The sequence below is a fragment of the Calidris pugnax genome, unplaced genomic scaffold (genome assembly GCF_001431845.1).
Source record: "Calidris pugnax isolate Ruff unplaced genomic scaffold, ASM143184v1 scaffold41, whole genome shotgun sequence".
Lineage (NCBI taxonomy): Eukaryota > Metazoa > Chordata > Aves > Charadriiformes > Scolopacidae > Calidris > Calidris pugnax.
The window spans coordinates 6,254,123-6,267,093 of record NW_015094509.1 but is presented as its reverse complement, the minus strand read 5'-3'; the positions used below and the strand labels follow the sequence as shown (position 1 = coordinate 6,267,093).

The following is a 12,971-nucleotide window of genomic DNA, read 5'->3' as shown; positions in this document are numbered from 1 at the left end:
AGAAATGCTGTTTCCATGGCAACTGTCTGCCAGGATAGAGCTCTGCAGACTGAAATCCTTCTTAGCAGGCAGAGCCCATGCTTTAATGAGCACTTTGAATCCAGTTTCAGGCCCTTCTATATTTAAGCATTTATAAATTATGTTTACATTTCACTGTATGTTAATTGTACCTCAGCTGTGAACACTCCTGGGTCGTACCCAGCCGAGCTCTTGGGCACAAAGAACTTTGGGAAAAGGCTGCCTTGTTTCCTACAGCCAAGTTTGCATTAAATCCAGCAATTTACCCAATAAGATACACGATTTGAAGGGATTCTTGGTTCATTAAGTGCAATCTCCTGATACTGCAGGAATCCCTGGCATATAATTGTGTTTTCGGATCAGGCTCATGAGGTCTGAAAACCTCTTGGCTGGTTTCTTTTAAGGAGAAACACCAGGTATAGGACTATGTAATTCTTTTTTTTTCCTAATAGATGGGGGTTTATTATTTTAAATTTAGTCTCAGACAGAGGGGAAGATAGGGTTTCATTGTAATAGATCTGTGTTGCCCGAGATAAAAATTTTGCTGTCTCTCTGAAAATATGGGGCTGATGCTTGCTTTGCTTCATCCTGCACTGTCTCTTTTAACTATCATTTCTCTGAGAAAGAAGATGATGCATGCTCATCGGTTTGTATCACAAATAGTAATTTGGAATCATTAACACCTTGCATTTTCAAAGTAGTTTGGTTTTTTATCCATTTTAACATAGCAGAAAATATGTACAATAAATTGGCTAATAACTAGCAATTATTAGTTAAGACTGGTGTCAGTCAATGTAAATATGATTATGTTGAAGTCTTTGTTAACAAGCAACTTTTTGCCTGAAAATCTTAAACAGGGTGTATTTTACTAATCACAAATAGTATTGTTTATTGCAGATATTTTCTTAAATAGTGTATACTGGTGTAACTTTCCAGTATGTAAAATAAAGCATTGAATGTTTTATTTGTGCTGATGCACTTTACATTTCTGTGCTTAAAATAAAAACGTTTGAGGTCTCTTTCTCCTTCGTACTTTCCCAAAGAAAATCTGACTTAAGGGTGATATTTTGCAGTGGTCCTACATATGGAACACACTAATATGGCAGAACTCTTCACATGCAATAAACAAAAAGAACGTGAAAATTTGGTATTTACCAGGGACTAGCATTGTTGTGACGAGCTCTGGAGTTTCCAAGAAGTCCACGTTACTTCTTTGGAATGTCTTGCTGTAATTCATCTGAAGGTGGCTAAATAGTTGTAAAAAAAAAAGAAAAAAAAAAAAAAAGGAAAATAAGAATCAACTTTTTAAAAGGCCTAAACATTTTTATGAGCATCAGACATTTTACAATTAGTGCCATAACAGAGATTTAGTGCTTCAAAACTTAGAAAATGATGGCAGTGGGAGAGGAGAGCAGACAAGCTGTGAAGTTCTTGCATGTTATTTTAAACACGTTTTTTTCTTCTGTCTGGCTTAACTGTTACCCTGATGCTCATCTCCTGGTTGTGACCCAGTACAGCAGGTCTTGTTCCAAGTGTCTTGACGTGTTACCAGTGTTCTCGAGTCTTTCTGGAAGTAAACTCTGGGCTGGAGCTTTGTTCAAAATGAACGAAACTCAGCTTCAAGAGACTTCTCCGTCTTCCTTCAGAATGGTTTCTGCCTACAGATTTAGGATTGTGGGGTTTTGTTTGGGCTTCTTTTAATAGTAAAAGCAGTTAAGGAAGATCTTTTTCTCTCTACTCAATTTCTTACCCATCTGTCTGCTGCAGGCTAGAACTCGGCTGGTAGGATTTTAATCACTAAAATTTCTATTTTGGGCCCAAAACGGACATTCCAGGAATCTGTCGGATGGGGTTTTGTTGATGTGGATTTGGGAAGCTTCGGGAGAGCTCCCCAGGACTGCTGGCAAGCTCGAGGGCGTTGCTGGATGGTGCAGCTCCTGCCTCATTCCTTGCTTTCACTGTCATGGTTGAAGTGTGGTAATGTTGCTGCTTCCCTGTTCTTTTGTCTCTGCTCAGCTCCCCTACATCTGATGCCATACACCTTCCTCTGCTCAATTTCAGGCATTTTCTGTTCTGTTTGAACCAGTTGTGTCTTTCTGACATTTTTATTTCTATCTTTCAGTATGTTTTAGTCTTTAGCGATTGAAGGATTGTTCTGAGGTGTTAACTGTTAGATATTTAGCAAGGGATGGATTAGCAGTATTTAAAGTATAATTATATTCACTCCTTCTACTCATCTGCTCTCTAACTTTCAAAACTTTCTGTAGGACAAAAAAAAACCACCCCAAACACCCCCATGAAAAAACCCCTTACCTATTCCAGGCATTGCTGTTCTCCCAGAACTCATAAACAATGAAGCGGGAATCACTTGGAAGCTTCTGTATGGAAACACTAAGGATTGAAGGATGGAACTAATTTAATCAGCCATGACAAAGTAACTGGACACACACATCTTATTCCAAATTTTTTATAAGTATGAACCAAATGCAGTGATTTTTGGAAAAACAAACAAATTAAACGCCCCAAATAATAAATTTAACAAATAAGTGATTTGGGGAAATATACTGGAAATATACTGTGAATTATCTGAGGTTTGTTTTTTTAAACTCATGGAGTATTTTCATGTCTTTTCATTTATTGATATTTCACCTTGACTCTTGAGAAACTAATTTTTCATATTGCTCCAATAGCGTAATTTATCTGAAATGCTAAGCAGTACTGCAGAAAACTAATCCAACTGCTGTGGTTCAGGGAAAATCAGCTAATACAGCTTATTGCACATAGAGAACAGTTCAAGTTTGGAGAGGACCTTGTGCTGATTCATTGAAGAATGACACTGTGAGAAGTCATCCTTTTGTAGGAGAGATGCATCGAAGTGGCAGCGACACAGAGTTTACGTGCTTTGGAAGCAAATAGCAATGGAGTATAAAGACAGACAGGCTGATGTCTGCTGCAGATACGCTTTAACAGAATACTTTTTTGGTATTATTTACCTGTCTCCTCAAGTCATTCAGCTAACAATTTATCATGGGTGAAAAATGACCCAGGGAATATCTGCTGATCCTCTGCACAGACTCATCCCACTTATTGTCCTGAACGTAACGGCTTTCTAGCACGTAGGGGACTTAGGCATTTGGGTACTCTCAAATTGCTGTTTTGATGTATAGCACAAAAAAATATATAGGTGTATTTCTCTGAGTATCCAAGTGTGAAATTGCTGATCTTACTACTGATGTGCTTGAAAACTGGTCTCAGGTTATATTTCATGCTGTAATAAGAAATTTCATATGATTTATGGTGGTTTTTTTCTAGCTGTATGCAAATGTACATTGTAAAATAGCAAAAATTTCAAGAACTGTTGGAAAAAAACGTCAGTCATAAACAGCTGCAGTGAAAAACAACCGGTAGGTGGCATTACAGACTCACCAAATGCCTGTAAACTTGGGAAAGAAAGTAATTTTTTGCCATCATTTGTTAAATTGCATTCTGAAGTCATGTAAGCTCTTCCCCCTGACATGTTTAAAGTCACTACAGTGTTTGGCTGGATGTTTGGTTTTGGAAGAGGGCTGGGGGGCTTCTCTTCCTTGTTTTTTTCCAGCTCTCGGCCCACAAGAAGATTTTATTTTCCTCATCAGTCTGCCTTTCCAAGTGAACCCCTGCTAAAAGGCCACTCTCTTCCAGCTTAACTTATATTTACTGGTCTGTGTGTGAACTCTACTTGATACGATCACCATTAGGTGTGATGATCTCATAACAACAAGGCTCAGAAGTTAGGGATGTGGTCGGCAGCCTTTGAAGATGTAGGAAGATCCTGTATTGGGTACACATCATAAAAATATTTATTTCATGATAGGCTGTAGTGTGAATGGCAGCAATTTTCTCAAGTATGTTAAATGAAGAAATTCAATACAGTGGCGAGTCACTAAAACTTATTCTTAACTCAGTTCTAATTATTTAATTCTGCTTTACTGAAAATTTTGCATTTTAATTTTTCCTATTCTTTATGGGATTGACTCTCTAAAGGGAAGATTTTCAAAGCTTCCAAACAGAGAACTGCCCAACAAGTTGGTAAGTTGCTCCCTTGCCAGGTGAGCACAAATGAAGGATGGTAAATGAGTTTTCCAATGAAGAGTGTCAGCCAGCCTAGGAGCATCCAGAAGCTGTGAGCTGATGACCTGCAGAGCTGACAAATCTTAAAAGATTGTTTAGCATCTTTGGGATAGCCTGCGTTGTTATTTTGAGATACTCCTTAAAGTCTGCCCATGCGCTTTGACATCTCTTTCTGATTTCAGTTGTCTTTTGAAAAGCCTTGTCTTACACACATAACCAGCCAGGAAAGAAGCTGCTACAGGTTCTCTCTTCGTAAATAATCCAGCTCCACTTGGAGGATATTCAAGAAATCAGACTACATTCCTTCCTTCCTTCAGCCCAGGGGCAACAACATGGTACTTACTGCAAGCAACCACCCTGAGAAGAAGCGGATTCCACGTACTGCTTCAAAGCAAGCCGGAATTCCTCCACTCCTTCTTCTATCACAGACATTTGACGTTGAACAATCAGTATGTGCTGATAGAAAAACATGACAATATTACAGGCATATCATCCTCTGAATTCCTTAAACTCTGAAAAGCCTATCATAAAACAATAAAAATCACAATCATCAACACCTCCCACTCCCTGAAAAAAAAACACACGACTTTTTAAGTTTGTGATTTTTCTTTTAGTGCTTTGGCGTGGGTAAGTAGAAACACCTGAATGTAGCTTTTATATCTCCTCAGGCTGAGGCACAGAATGGAAACACCCAAAATTAGCGTTGACCTTAGAGAACCTGAGAGTCATCTGAAACCTGGCTGAGTCTTTTCAGAAGAGCGCAAAAAGGAAATGTTTATCTTTGGAATATTCAACAAGAAAGCGTGTTTCGTTGGATTAATCATTCTGCAAGGAGGGGTGAGGTTTGAGCTGGCATCCAGTGCAGATTGCAGGGATTTGCTGTGTTACTTTCCTTGAGGTGCTTTTGTAGTCTTTTGCCTCTCAGAGCTCTGACTCACACCCGAATGAGAGGCCTAAGGTAGCTTGTGTTAAATGATGCACAGAGAGGGGTTTTTTTTTTCCTTCCACCTTTCTGCAAAAAACGAACAATCTTTATAAACAGGGTTTTGGAAATACTTGGCAGTACAGAAATGCTATTTATCCTGAATTATTATGGTTATCATTTAGTTAATGTAAGTAGTTTACATATTGATTCATCCATTGAAGTTTGTCAGTTTTACTAATGAAATATATAAAGAAATACCATGTGCTTCTTAATTAATACAACTTCCTCTCTTGTGCAGCTTTTTGACTTGTTTCTTCCTTGATTGTTGATACTCTTATCTCATGGATTATTCCTCCATTATAAGCAGCCTGTCTAGCAATATTGTAAAATCTCATTTAAAACAAGAAAAAAATCTAATGCAACTACTGTGATCTAATAAGGAATTTGATGGATCATCTATTTTGGCTATTTTTTCCTGTGTATGTGATTTGTATTGTGTTAGGTTCAAAGCCTAGAGTTTAGTAATGCTAGTGTATTTGAAAACTGACCTTGGGACATGAACTTAATTAAAAGTAAGTTTATTTATGGTTATGGTTTTGGTTTTCTAAGTTGTAATATCAATTACTGCTTAAGAATACATGCTCCCCCGTCTTTCCTGGTATGGCTTCCTATAGAATTTTGGGAGGGAGGAAGAGAGGGAAGGGGACTGGTTGGCTGTACAACCATGATTTAAAGTGTGCACGCAGCATTAGGCAGTAGGGAGCTGAGAAGCTGTCACCCCATAAACGCTGCTGCCAAATTCAGTAAATCATATAAATGTCATCTCTAACTTCTTATGTGAGCTGAGGTTTTGGCTCACTGTATCCTTTGAAAACAATGGAAAAATTAATATAAAAGTTTCTCCAAAATGAACAGTTTCTCCCGCATATTCTAAGTGTTGGTGTGTTGCACAATGTATTCTGCTGACTGTAATGGATTCTTATCACTGGGAAAAGGGAGGATGGTGATTTTTTTATTATTATCTTTTAACAAAAGAGATCGAGTGAGATTGATGTCTCAGTAGCTGGCATAGAAAATCAAATGTCAAAAGTCATTGTCTTAAAAAACACTTACAGATTTTGCATTTTCTTCCAAAACTTCCTCTTCAAATGGCTCAAGCTTTAGGTCCTTTCAGGCAGTTGAAAAGAAAATAGAAATATAAGAGGCAATACTACAGTTGTGTTCTGTTCTTACCGATTTGAAAAGCTATTCCCATAGTTAGATTCTGTTGTATCTCCAGAAGTTATAATTAAATCCCTTCTTTATTAGCTGCAAGTCAAACACAAGCATTGTTTGCAGAATCTTGCATGTTTCAGAGGTTAAATCCAACATAGGCTGTTCTGTAAAGTTTTATTTATAATGCTGAGCAAGTTAATTTTTCATTTGTAATCAACCTGCTTGCTCACAAATGTATGTTGGAGTTAATTCAGAAAGGAGAGATGCCTTCTCAAATTGTCACGTGGACAATGAAGATGAGGAAGGATGGTCATTTGAATCATAAGAATGGTCAGAGTTGGAAGGGACCTAAAAGATGATCGAGTTCCAACCCCCCTGCCCTGGGCAGGGACACCTCCCACCAGACCAGGTTGCTCCAAGCCCCATCCCACTGGTCTTGAACCCCTCCAGGGATGGGGCAGCCACAGTTTCTCTGGGCAACCTGTTCCAGTGCCTCACCACCCTCATAGTAAAAAATTTTTTCCTGATATCTAATCTAAATCTTCTCTCTTTCAATTTAAAACCACTACCCCTTGTCCTATCGCTACACTTGCTGACAGAGTCCCTCCCCATCTCTCCTGTAGCCCCTTCAGGTACTGGAAGGCTGTTCTAAGGTCTCCTTGGAGCCCACTCTTCTCCAGGCTGAACAATCCCAGCTCTCTCAGCCTGTCCTCATAGGAGAAGTGCTCCATCCCCCTTGAAATGAACTCTCAGCTATCGTAAAACTTTATACAGAAGAAAGTTCTCGGGGTGGGAGGGGAGGGAGTATAGTTGCAAGGGACTTGTTTTTTAGCATTGAAAAAGATCCCAGTCAGGTGTCTGAGCTGCTGCACTCGCTTCTGGGAGCAGACTGGGCAGCAGCACACGGATGCATCTTTGAGGCAGCAAGCAGGACGGCTGCCTAAAACACAAACTGGATGCACGCTTCGTGAGTCAGTGATTGTCGCGGCTTCAGCCAAATTTACCAAACCAGACCGACAGATGGCCCTTCCCCTTCCCCCCCCAAAAAGAGAGGAGAAGGAAGAGATAAGGAGATTTAGAAGTTTAGAATGAACTGAACTACTTTAATGAAGAATTAATATTAAAATAAAAAAGAATAAAATAATGAAATAGATCCAATATATACAAAACCCTCTCAAGCTCCCAGGATGACAGTCCCATCACCAGCAGGCACTGGGGAAGTCCCAGACTGGATTCAGGGATGGATGGGAACTGGGTTCCAGCTCTGGAGTCAGGGACACATGGGTCGGGATCAAAGCCAGATGAACAGACAGGGTCCTCTTCGGACGACGGCCATCGAAGAAGAAGCCTTGACCCTTTGATCCCTCAGCTTTTACACTGAGCATGGGGCAGATGGGATGGAATACCCTGTTGGTCAGGTTTGGGTCACCTCTCCTGTGCCCTCCCCACAGATGTGACCCCTCTACGTTTTTCCATTCCCAACCCTCCAAGGGAGCACATAATGAAATTGGCTGACCTTGGTTGTTATAGCAATAAGTATAAGCAAGGGCCTCCCTGCACACCATTCCTTGCCATGTGGCACAAACATTGGTCTTATCGCTCTGAGAAGGAGCAGTTTTCTCCACAATATGCTGTTAATTTCAGAGAGTTAGAAAAGGCCTGGCTGAGATGTAAAATTACAGAACAGAAAATTGGTTCTGTTATGCTTCAAACTGGGATATTGATTCACCATCTAGAAACGCACACCGAATTATCACTTACATGCCAGTGCCCTCCAACCCAGTGCCGTATGGATATTCTGAAAAATACCCGTGTGCCTGAAAAAGGACGGGTCGATTTGCAATAAGCAGCTGAAGCAAAATGCACTCCTTGTTAGGGGTGCTTCGCTTCTAGTTGCAAACAATTCTTGTGTAACAAAAGACCGGAAAAAAATTATTCTGCTTGCAGCTCTGCGAGGAGTGATTAACCTCAGGCAGCAGGCATTTTGCTGCACAAATCCTGTTTACTCGCTGCAAAGGCACCAAGAGGTGCACAGGTAGAGTTCCAATGAAGAGGGGACCTGCAGAGCGAGGCAGGAGGGACGTGGGGTGCACTCAGTAACTGCTGTGCAGCTGCCCCTCACCCCCCGGTGAGGGGTCTGGAGAACAAGTCCTACGAGGAGAGGCTGAGGGAACTGGGCATGTTTAGTTTGGAGAAGAGGAGGCTGAGGGGAGACCTCATTGCCCTCTACAGCTCCCTGAAAGGAGGGTGTAGAGAGGCAGGTGTTGGCCTCTTCTCCCAAAGGACGAACGACAAGACCAGAGGAAATGGTCTGAAGTTGTGGCAGGGGAGATTTAGATTAGATATTAGAAAGAATTACTTTACTGAGAGAGTGGTCAGGCACTGGAACAGCCTGCCCAGGGAGGTGGTGGAGTCACCATCCCTGGAGGTACTTAAGAAACGTATAGACATGGCTCTTCAGGGCATGCTCTAGTGCCCAAGGTTATTGGTTTATGGCGAGGTGTTGAGTGTGGGGTTTAGTTGGTGGGTGCGGTGTTTTTGGTGGTGTTTGGTGTGGTGTGTTTTTTTGTTGTTTTTTTTTGTTTGGTTTGGTTTGGTTTTTTTTTTTTTTTTTCTGTGGTTTTTTGTTGTTGTTGTTGTTTGTTTGGTTTTGTTTTTTTTTTTTTTTTTTTTTTGTTTGGTTTTGTTTTTTTTTTTTTTTTTGTGGTTGGACTCGATGATCTCAGAGGTCCCTTCCAACCACTAAGATTCTGCGATTCTGTGATTCTTGCAAATTTTTTCTCAGGATAAGTATGAAAAAAGAGAGGAAAGGAATGACTCGAGTTGTACTGCAAGCTTTCTCTCATGGTAGCAAGGAAAGGGTATTTTCTTCAGGCAGCTTGCTGTGACCCTGGAGCGTGTGAGCACTGGCATATAGTCCTCATCAGTGGTGAAAGAGCGCTCAGGTATCGGTCCTACCTCACCTCAGCTGAGAAGTGGTGGCTTCTGAAATTGTGTCTTAGTGTGATTGTGTGATCCTCCTGATCTGCTTCAGGGCAAAGTCAAAAAAGAAGAGCTTTAGCAGCTGCTGAAAGCTGAAATGCAACACTTGTTTGGATGAGGTGGGCTAACCTGGAACATCATCTGAGCTAAAAATGATTAAGTTACTACTGAGAGATGGCATACGTAGCAGCCTCATCCCAGGTGGGAACAAGGATGACTTGGTCACCACTTGATGTTTCTAATTCATTTCAGTCTGAAGTCCATGGTCATTCAAGAGATCAGCTTTGCTTTTTCTTGAATTTGCCTTTTCTCGACTTGGGTTTGGAACAGAGTGGATAGACTGACAAGTCTCCTCCTAAGAAGCACTGACATCCCCTTTGCAATACATGCCTGTCCCAATCAGGACCCAGACCCTGTTTTGCAAGATGCTGTTGAAACATGGATCACAGGGAGCTCTTCCTACCGTAATGAAATGTAAGATCTAAGAAAATTAGGATAAGAGGGAATGTAGTTGATACAAAAGTCTTTTTCTCATAGGTTTTTTGATACATCTCAGGATACTTTATATGTCCAGGAGTTTCATGGTTTCTAAGTTGCATGCCATGCATGGTTTTTTTAGTTCACAGGGGCCAGAAGTGCCGAGAGAAGAACAATAAAAGGAGGTGGTCCTGGAGAAGCTGCAGAAATGAACTTCTCGTGTCTTACGGTTAGACCTGGCCATGAGATATAAAGTCAAGCAGATGCAAAGTTAGGTAAAGGTGGGTATAGTCTGTCTATTGGCAAAAGTAGGTTTGTTTAATTGCTATGTTTTATTAATTTTTGCCCTGCCACTGTTTCCCTTTGGCACTGAGCTCCTTTTCAAATGGAGGCTCTCTGTCATTTATCTGTAGCAGATTTCATCATTTTATAACATCCTTGTTGTAAGTTTATTTACTACAAAATAGGCGGCTGCTTTCTGTAATGCTTACATTGCATTACTGCCATATGACAGGTTTCTTTTTCTTTTTTCAATAACATTCACTTAAATGTTAAGTTTTCTTTAACTCCTTTTTCCATCAGTCCGTGTCGGGAGGTTGCTGTGGAGCTGCTGCTTCCCAAGCAGAGCTGGGAGTAAAAGCTGGACCAAAAGTGAGAGTTACATTTCATGACAGACTTTGACATTTCAAAATCCAATTTGTAGCTATTCAGAAAAAAATCAAGTTGCCACTAAAATGTCATTAAGGTGGCAACTGCTGTGTAATTGCTTCTCTCATGCAGAAAAGCCCTCTGGGAGGAAGCTGGTGTGTGCAGGCAGATGAGTATGCCCTGGCCAGAGGCTTAATGGACCGAGCAGACCATGAGGAGCTGCTGAGCTCCTCAAGGAACAGAGTGGCAGAAGCTACAGACGGTGCCACAAGGAATGGCCGAATTTCACAGCTGAGTAAGGAGAAGCGATGCGAGAGACTGTCAGACCTCAGGGGTAACCGAAGGGACTACTGGGCTCCCTTTTGGGAGCAGAGTCTTGCAAGACCAGCAGCACTGGGGCTGACTGCATTGGTAATGCAGCTGCTCGGTAATAAGGCTGAGAGAACAGAAAGACCAAATTTTGGTCTCCAGTTGGGACCAAAGTGAAAAAGGAATTAGGGGCGTTTTGTTCATTTGGAAGGGAGCAATGGCAGAGCGAGGTCAGCGTGCCTGTCTTGTTGAGCCCTGTGTCAGATCGCCACTGTTTATTCTGTCTTCTTGTTAAATCCCTTACTTTAATATTTTCTAGATATATAATTTGCTCAAGTTAGGCTAGAGGGCGAGTAGGAGCCACTTGTCTGCCAGAACCCAAGGTCTGAGTTGATGCTTACATAAGGGGCATGGATCCAGCCACAAATACTAGATGGACTTGAAGCCTGTGATAACGTTCACGGGGGAACATCCATCCTGATCAGCTGGAAGGAAGGCAGAGGATCAGGCTGTTGCCTGTTCGTGTTTCTGTGAATACTGCCCGTCCGTTTGTGGGTGCTGGTGAAGGCACCCGTGCTTGGATATTAGGAAAAATTTTTTCACTGAAAGGGTTATCAGGCATTGGAATGGGCTGCCCAGGGAGGTGGTTGAGGCACCATCCCTGGAGGTGTTCAAAAGACGGGTTGATGAAGTGCTGGGAGGTATGGTTTAGTGATGATGCTCCTTGTTTGTTGTGTGGGTGTCTATTTTTGTCAGTTAGGTTGACGGTTGGACAAGATGATCTTTAAGGTCCCTTCCAACCTAGAAGATTCCCAGGGGAGGTTCAGGCTGGATATTAGGAAAAATTTTTTCACTGAAAGGGTTATCAGGCATTGGAATGGGCTGCCCAGGGAGGTGGTTGAGGCACCATCCCTGGAGGTGTTCAAAAGACGGGTTGATGAAGTGCTGGGAGGTATGGTTTAGTGATGATGCTCCTTGTTTGTTGTGTGGGTGTCTATTTTTGTCAGTTAGGTTGACGGTTGGACAAGATGATCTTTAAGGTCCCTTCCAACCTAGAAGATTCTGTGCTGGTGTGTGTGGATCTATGTCCTTGGAGGACATGCACAGCCTCGCCACTGGTGAGCGCTGACCTCCTGCAGGGGTGGGCAGCATCAGTAGCATCAGGACTGGAGCAACTCCTGAGTCCAAGAGCCCTTCAACCGAAAACCTTGCTTCTCCTGGACCAGGAGGAAGAAATACCCCAGGTCATAAGATCCACTGAATTCAGGCCACCTCCTTAGCACCTATCTGAAATTGTCTGTTCTTCAATAGGGACACTTTAGAGTATATCACAGGAATTTATAACCTTACTTTTTCTTCTACTTTTCTTTCTTCTCACCCACGCAAAAAAACCAGTCACCATACATAGACACAAGCCAACTTTTACCACCTAGTGTAGCAATAAATCTGAATGAAAACAAAAGAAATAGACATTTTCCCTACAGGCAGATGTTGCTTTGGTTTTCACAAGCCCTGGGAAGCGTTGGGATCATTGGATCAGATGGGTCATTTGTCAGGCTCCCGGAGGGCTGTGCTTTGCCGAGGGAACCGCAGGCGGTCTCAGGGCTCTGGGGGCCAGAGCTCCCAGGTGGGATGGTGGGATTTGCGTCAGCTTTTGGTTGAGCTGTATTTATTAGGGAAGTGTTTTGATCTTTATAAATTAGTATCCTCTGACAGGGACGGAAGAAAGAAAACTTTCTGTCAAGCTTTACTGGGGAAGTTTGGAGAGGAAGAGAAAAAAATCAGATCCTAAAAAGAGATGCTTGTCCCATGTTCCCCAAAACAAGCATAACTAAATACAATAACATCCTCCAGTCACAGAGTAATGTCACATTCCAGTTCTTCATGAAAAGTTGGACCTGTGGTGATGGGGACTGTGGGAAAACCATGGAAGGCTTTCATGAAAGAAAAAGGTGAAAGGAGTATATAGACATTTAATGAGTATTAGCTCTCTTAGGTGGTGTTGAAGTTTCACTCATTGATTGGAAAGACTGTGACTGGGACATTGAAAGCATTTGTGGTTTAAGGATTGCGTTACTGAAAGTAAGAGAACAAACAGGTGAAAAGAAATACATACCTTCTTTTCCAGCCTGTCAATCAGCTTTTGGAGTCTGTTTATCTGGGTCATCCACTGGCTGTCTTCCTCAGTCCAACCTTTGGAAAATATAAATAATGGACATTTAGAAAATGTTACTAAATGCTGGAACATAGTGTATTAATTTATTTTATAATGAAATGTTCATCTTAA

At 41.6% G+C, this 12,971-nt stretch overlaps 1 protein-coding gene across 1 annotated transcript in view; it reads right to left on the bottom strand.

Moving 5' to 3' along the window:
• The window catches only part of NECAB1 (N-terminal EF-hand calcium binding protein 1), a 55,767-nt gene that overhangs the window by 1,935 nt on the left and 40,861 nt on the right, over positions 1 to 12,971 (bottom strand). The window contains 5 exon segments of the mRNA XM_014965202.1: positions 1,174 to 1,265; positions 2,332 to 2,409; positions 4,472 to 4,584; positions 6,167 to 6,220; positions 12,801 to 12,877. Of these exon segments, the coding sequence (XP_014820688.1) occupies positions 1,174 to 1,265; positions 2,332 to 2,409; positions 4,472 to 4,584; positions 6,167 to 6,220; positions 12,801 to 12,877 (414 nt within the window).